This window comes from Ixodes scapularis, unplaced genomic scaffold, assembly GCF_016920785.2.
Source record: "Ixodes scapularis isolate PalLabHiFi unplaced genomic scaffold, ASM1692078v2 PGA_scaffold2__306_contigs__length_199485367, whole genome shotgun sequence".
Classification (NCBI taxonomy): domain Eukaryota; kingdom Metazoa; phylum Arthropoda; class Arachnida; order Ixodida; family Ixodidae; genus Ixodes; species Ixodes scapularis.
Genome location: NW_024609857.1, coordinates 24804996 through 24812756, shown reverse-complemented (window position 1 = coordinate 24812756; position 7761 = coordinate 24804996). Strand labels below are relative to the sequence as shown.

Here is a 7761-nt window from a genome sequence, read left to right as displayed (position 1 = left end):
CAATCGTATTCTGAGCTTGGACATTCGCCGGGATCCTCATATTGTTCGCCTTGATTGACTGTCCCCGTGTTCTGCGGGAAAGTGAACTCGGAGACGCTTTATCTAGAGTGCATGATCCCGCCGACGTCGATGGGAGGACGTAGCCCTTTCGCTGGCGCGCTCGCACGGACCCTACATAGGACCCCTTTTCGTATTTTTTGGCGAAGGGTACATGTTTCAAAATAAGATTTCATTCCTCCTTCCTCCACGCGGAAAAAAAAAAGCAAGTCTTTTTGCTGCAATGTTACCGCGTGTTTTTGCCTCGAACCTCCGCCCGTGCTTCCACCGACCTGCCCTTTTCATTGCGGATTTCGCTCACACGGACTCTTCCTCGCTCGTGTCCGTCCCTCAGCTTGCCAGCCTGCTACTGCTCGTCTGCGGCGCCTTCGCCGGACCAGGGCCCAGGAACGCCGACGGGGACCTTGACACCGTAAGTCATTGAGCTAATTTATCCCACGTCGTAAAGACTCGCATACCCCTTCTCGAACCCCTTCCTGATATTCGTGCACTTGCGAGCGTCCGCGAGACGTTTCACCGATGTACACCGGCGGATGAAAAGACCGCACTGTCCGCTGTCCCCAATCTGTGCAACCGACACGCGAGGACGTCCTCGGCTGTGGCGCGGATGCGACACAATTTATTGGCCTCCGGTCTAATAAATTGCGTCCAGTTCGAGCGACCCTGCACGGCCACCGGGTTTGAAACTCTGGCACTCTTTCATTTCGCTCACGCGCCACATCCGCTATGTGTCGCATTTCCATATTTCAATGATGCATGGTGGCAATCATCGGCATCCCTGGCAGAGGGAAAGGGCAACGGACAACCCTCCGAGTCGTACGTCCTTTTACGCAACACGTCGTTCTCATGCCGATCTTTCAGGAGGACTTGTTTCAAGAATCCCCTGCAGATGTAACTGGAGATGGAATGCCATTGACACGTAGCGAACGCTTATCTTTGTGTTCTTCTTTTTTTTACAAGGGATATGCTAAAAGTAAAGGACAACGGCAGCAAGAACGAAACGCATAGCTTCTTTAAACATGATGAACTATAACCCTGAGAATAGGGAGAAAAACGACGATAAAGCAGAGGAAGAACATGGGTCTCAATAACTCCTGTTTCTCTCAGCATCGTACCGGCGTTCGGTCGTGTATCGTATACTGCTTGGTGCACGTTAAAGACCCCAGGCTAGCAGTCGTACTGCACTGGCTAAATTGCTTATCTACAGTGGGTAATAATGTCTGCATGTTCTGGCAGACTAACCTCCTGCTGTATAAACAACTAACTTGACTTTGACTTTTTGTCCTGTTCCCCTCCTTCATAGTCGTTTTTCTCCCTAGTCTCAGGGTTATAGTTCATCGTGTTTAATCATCGCCAGCTCGTTTGCACCCTAACATTGTGTTCCTAACTTCTTTATTCTTTACGGTGATAATGTAGGTATTCTTTAGGATTTTTGTTTTCTAATGGTATTTTTCATTGATATTTTTCTCACACCTTGGTCGCACTGTAATCCTAAAAGGCGTCTAGGCAAACGTTGGCTCAGAGTCGGTGAATTAGCACTTGTGAAATTCAACGCTCAGCGCCAGAAACGGTGATCTCCCAAGTGTCATATCGCGAAATGTTATTTAAATGTTTGTTGTGACAGTAGTTGTCAAGTGTCCTCTGGTCGATTTGGCTTATCGACCGGTGCTACTATTAGTGCAACTGAACTGACCGTACTTCTTCAAATTTATAAACCACGCACTCCTTGAATTATACGGAAGATTTGCTCCAAATTTGTTTAACTTACCCGAAGAGGAAGAAGAAACGCTTTTGTGGGACCAATTGAATTCGCAATATTCAGTTTTTAACTTTGGGAAACTATTCAGCAATAGCGATAACGAAACTTTGTAAACTCCTTAAAAAACAAATAATTCAGTTATTTGTGTTTAACTTGAATGAAGTTAAAAGAAATCGCATATTTGTTTCTGGAAGTTACGTGACTTGACAAGCTTTTCCAGAGAATTCATTAGAAGCCCACACCCTATACAGCTTTTCTTAGATGGAACTGTTTGTAGACATAAACTTCCATCACCTGCCGCACCTCGATCCTGCATTGGCGGTCTTTGCATAAATTGGCTACCTTGCTATCAGGCGTCCGCCAGACAAAAAAAGTCCGCTGCGTTCTGTGAGCGAAGAATTAAACTAATTCCCTCGTGATTTCAGTCCCGTCTGGCTACTTTCGTACGCCTAACCTGTTCTTTCACGGACAGTCAAGTTTCAGTATGCCGGCCAAGAAGAGCCTGAAAGGGTATGCGGACGTTAACTTTGGCGAAAGCAGTAAAACGTTTTTATTCTATTCTACGCTATGCAGTTTTCTTTCTTTTTTTTTTTCTCTTCATTCAAGCCGGCGCATATTTTTATGCCTGTCTCGAAATAGGTCACCGCTGCCCTATAGCCTAGGTTAATATATACTATCGCTACTGGCAACGCCAAGCAGCAACCCCTCAAAAAGTTCCAACACGTATACTGAGTCTTGATGCGCTTGAAACACCAACCATTCTTCCTTTCATAAACTTAGCCAAAAATGACGGGCAAGCTGTATTACACACCAAACATCGTGGCCTATCAATAAAAAAAAAGCGATGGCACACTTGTCATTGGCTGAACTATTTGAAACAAGCCCACTGATTGGCCTTGCTGGTGCATAGAGGTGCAGTGTGCTCTTAACGACTTCCGGGAGTGCGCGGATTGATCTAAGACCGCCTAGAATAATCACCATAATTTTGATGTGCTCGATGTAAAGATCAAGCGCAGACACTTATTGGACACAAATACAGCGTCAGTGATTGGCTGGGCTTCGTGTCCAATCAACGCCTCAAGGGACACACGGTGTCAGGCTCGGGGCCACTTGCCATCCCGACGATGTTCCATGGAGGTAAATGAGACTGTCCACGGGTATCGATCATTCTAGATGGTGTTGGTTAAGCCAGCGCCACCTAGAATAATAAAAGCCCATGAACCTTCTCCTCTACCTCCACGTGACGTCGTCACTGTCGGATGACGCAAACTCAGCAACTGGGCCCGAGCCCGACGCCGAGCCTTTTTCGACTCCTTGATTGGATACGAGGCCCGTCCGAACCGCGACGCAAGACTCGCGTCCAATCCGTGTCTGCGCTGGATCTTACTGTGACGACTTCGAAAAGCTAGTGCACGCAGGCTTAGATTATTCGAGGTGGTGTTGGTTAAGCCCTCGTACGCGAGACTCATCTTAACGAGATATACTCCGTTTCTTTCCGCTCACAGTCGGCCCAGACTCTGGTGCCCGTGGGCGCCGAGCCATTCTTCCCGCCGCAGCCGTACTCGTTCGCGTACGACTCCCCGAACTTGGGCGGCCACCACGGACACGAGGAGTCCGGCGACGGGTCCGGCCGCGTGTCCGGCCGTTACTTCCTCTCCGACGCCGACGGCCGCGTGAGGACCGTCACGTACGTGGCCGACGAGTTTGGCTACCGCGCCGACGTGGTCACCAACGAGCCCGGCACCGAGTCCAGGAGTCCAGCTGACACGACGTTCACGTCCAGCGCCCTACCCGGACCCGACGCGGCGGCAGCCTTCGAGTCGACCAGGCTCGGAGGACCTGGGGCCGTCCTCGGCGGACGGTCTTGAGGAGGGAACTTGGCACAGGCGTCGCAACAGGGCGGGGGAAGGGGCGAAAATCTCTCCCACTGCCGTCTTCCCCCTCTGAAGGACCTTAGCCAATACCACCCGGAAGACAAGCCCTGCGACGCCTCCCCAGACGTCTCTGCTAGTGGATCGGCGCACCGCAGCTTAGCTTGCGTTTGCGTCGCCGTCAGCGCGTCTGCGATGTTAGCGTGCGGCGACGCCAAGACGTACGCTTCTGTCGCTTCGCGGCGACTCTCTCGGAGCATCCGCGTGTTTTCCGCTTAGGGTGGATCGGGAATCTGCCGACGCCGACATGATACGCAAGCTCTGTCTTCTGGGTGGTATATTTGCCTTAGCATATCCGATCTCCCGAACATCTCCTTCGCCCCAGGGACTTAAGCTACATTACAGACATGTTTTTTTTGCGATTGATTTGGTTATTGTTTGTGAGATGTTGTCTGCGCATGCGTGAATCCTATGTAGACCCTCTGCCCGCGCATGTGTACTATAAAGGCACTCTTTCGATCGCTTGCGGAAACCGGTTTCTCCTTTCATTCGAGACTTCTAGGGACTCGATTCTGTAAACTGTCAGTCGGTTAGAGACTACAGTCTTGCATGCGTGGGTCTCGGAGACTTCAGAGAGGAGGTTGGTTGTGTGGAGTGCTCTAGCGGCGGCAACTTGCCGATCGGAAAAAGTAACGTTCGTCGGAGCGTTTTCAAAGTATTTTTCGGGAAGGTTTAGTCGGCCGGTGAGGCACCCCGGTATCAATACTCGATGCCATGCGAGCGCCATAGTGCGTCTCTAATAGCTATTTTGACCCTCATTTTCTAAACATCAGCGGCACTTCGCGAGAGTTTTGTTTAGCAACGTGAGAATGTCCGGGGTGGGGGATAGCGAAGTATTAGGACTCTTAGTTTGCTTGACATTCGTATATATATTTTTCGAAGTGGTTACCATGCCGAAATTTCTTCATGAGGTTCATGAGGCGGGGTTAACATGGTTGGCCGTGACAACATGTAGTAGAACTTTTGTTCAAAAAAAAACAAAAAACGGAGGAAACAAAACATTGACGGGCACTTGAGAAAAAACAAAAAAAACAAAAAAAAAAACGCTAACAGCGTGTTTGCCGTGTTCAAAAGAAACAGGTATAGAGAATCTATATAATACATTTTTGCATGATTATTAGGGGTGCAGGCTCTGTGGCAGCGTCGACAAGAGGCGCTGTCAGTATCAGTGCGGAAGTTTCATCGCGGGTATCATTATCGAATGCCCTAGGATGTATTCTCATCACTTATTTTATCCGAACGTTAATAACACTAAAACTTCCTATTCCAGAAGAGCTGCGGTGTAAAATCAAAACAAATGTGTCGATTCTCAGATTACGATGGAAATATAGTGACGATGTTATAGTTCGTTGCTCTAATGTCTGAATCAGTACAAAACTTGTCATGAATGCTCATCGTATGGTTTGTGTGAATGGTGTGGACTGTCTTAACTAACACATTTCTAGAGAGAGAAAGGAAAAGAGAGCAAGAGAAAAAAAGATAAAAAGGAATATCTTGTTTGGTGATGGGGCAGGAAAACCTTCAGATCTTAAATCTTTGGAATGAAGTTACCGTGATCGTTTATAATACTTACGTATTAATTGTCACTTCCTATCTTTCCATTAATGTATTGAAAGAAGTAGATGTTGATTTGTCTCGCCCTTATGCTAATTAAGAGCGTGAATCAATATGATGAGGCACGCTGTTCATTACCAGAGAAGGTTTATGAACTCCGGTGCCATTTGTGGTTAATTTCAAATGGGATTACTACAGAAAAATAACGCGGAACACGATTTTATCAGCATGAATTGTTTACGGAAAATTGTAGCACGGCTGAATTTTTTTTTTTTTTATATCTATATCTCATTTTTACAGAGTTGTTGCATTTGCACAAACGAAAAAAATGTTTTGTGAACCTTCAAATAACCATAGAACAGTTCTGACCAGAGAAACTTGCTTAACAAATTTCTTTTGGAAACCACTTCTGGGTGAAGGAGTATCACTAATTTGAATGCTTTAATTATAGGTGTATACATTATATGAAAAATGTTAAGTGGATACACGATGTGAGATTGTTAGTGTAGGGCTGTACAATCGAATAGAAATGAGGCGAAGTACTGTTTATGTCCGTCTCTAAACGATTACATTTCCACTGAGTTTCGCTTATTTTGTCAACTTCGACGAGAATCTCAGTGAGGATAAAAATATTAGTTTTTTATTTTATTGAATTACACATAACTTTGTGCATTCTCTTAAAGCACAAAAAATTACACCGTTTTTGTTTGCAGTAAATTTTAATACGAACACTTTTCTCTGTAGAATATAAATATGTAGGGTATACAAGAAACAAATATGGCTAAAAGCACCTTCTTGCGCTCAGGATAAAAATAATGCTGTGACGTCGAAACATCAGAATTCACAGTAAATGCTTACTCTCAAAAATAATTCTGCAGAAACATTTGATTGATACTCTCAAATATTGTGTGCTAACATCCACTCGCGTTCTTTACGTTAAGGAGGACTTAGCTCAGGCGTGACGTGTACCTTCTAACATGTAGATTTTATTTATAAATAGTAATTAGAAACTGCCGGACACGGGCCTCAGTTTCGTAATCTGGCGTAATACACACACCTGGTCGGTTAAAGGTACAAACAACGTGTTGGAGTGTAATTTTACTTTATATAAATATTGGATTTTTTGTCGAAATGCTCGCCGAACATACAGCGCGTCAAATACTACGTTCATTTTGTTACATGTGTCTTTATTGTGATACAAAAGACGGTACAGAACTTGAGTTCGCGTACAGTTTTTTTCTTAAGTATTGTCAGGATGATGACGGAGATGTTGGTATTATAAACGGGCAGAGATGTTGAGCGTTTTTGGTTGAAGCGGGCTTACACGTGCTTATGCTCGCGGAGGGAATAAGGCTAGCTCAATATTTCTGTTTTCGGTTTCTCTGACAGCGTAACATATAATGTCACGCTTATCTGAGCTGATACTCAGGGGTACTTATAATATATTACACGGAAGAGTTGAGAGTCTAAGGACGTCACTACAGCAGGGAACCAGCGGTATCAGAAAAAGGTAACATCAAGGCCCATGATGTGGCGCAGTTAATAGAAACAATCTCAATATTTTTTTTTATCGACTGCGCGTCACAGGGATTGCGAACGAGTGGCCGCTCCATGACCGCGACAGTTCGCCGTTCGCGGCTACGCAATTTATGTAGACCGCACGAACCATCAACTCGAATTCTAGAGTTTAAGCTTCTCTCAAAAGCTTGCTCACCTCAATTCGTTGGCAAGTGTGTCCGCTCGAATGAGTAAGAAACATAATATTACTCTTTTCTGAAGCGTAGGAGCATTAAGATATGGCTGACCAAATCAAACCGTTCTTAATGAGCGCAGTTCTGCAGGTCCTTTACTTTGTAATGTAGCAAAGTTTCTGCACTAAAATAATTTCGAGAAGATTTTTTTTTCCAATGAACTAGACCGTCTAGGACACAATTTCTTGGCGTTCAGTGCGCATATCTTTCTTGGGTGCGTGTTGTTTATACCGCGTGTATGATGCAGTTTTTTCACAAATCCTCCAAAAAGATAGCTCCTCGACCACGAATTCACTCGTGTGAGTGAACGAAATAGCGAAGCCAAGGTCCAAATATATATATATATATATATATATATATATATATATATATATATATATATATATATATATATATATATATATATATATATATATATATATATATATATAAATTAAAGCCGAAATGTGAAGTTGTCACTTCAAGTTTCCTTAAACCGAAAAGAAGGAGTCAAGCTCTTTTTCCGTTAAAACTGGTGCCCTCCAACCGGTTGTGGCGGAGAACATCATGCTTTCTTCTGCTCATTATTCGTTTGCGAAGACCGCACTTATTTTGAGCTTAGCCACAGGCGCTTTTTACGCATCGACATGCAAAGAACATACCTGGCCTGATTTGTTCCGCCGTGAACCAGTTATCAGCGATATAACGGTCAAAGATTCATCTCCATATC

The 7761-nt window shown here is 45.0% G+C and overlaps 1 protein-coding gene across 1 annotated transcript; it reads left to right on the top strand.

The window, feature by feature from the left end:
- Positions 1-262: 262 nt before the first annotated feature.
- LOC120846724 lies at positions 263-4732 on the top strand. Its single transcript, XM_040218583.3, has 2 exons — positions 263-469; positions 3322-4732. The coding sequence occupies exons 1-2, from the start codon at positions 281-283 to the stop codon at positions 3682-3684; spliced, it is 552 nt and encodes a 183-aa protein (XP_040074517.1). The 5' UTR covers positions 263-280; the 3' UTR covers positions 3685-4732.
- Positions 4733-7761: the final 3029 nt, after the last annotated feature.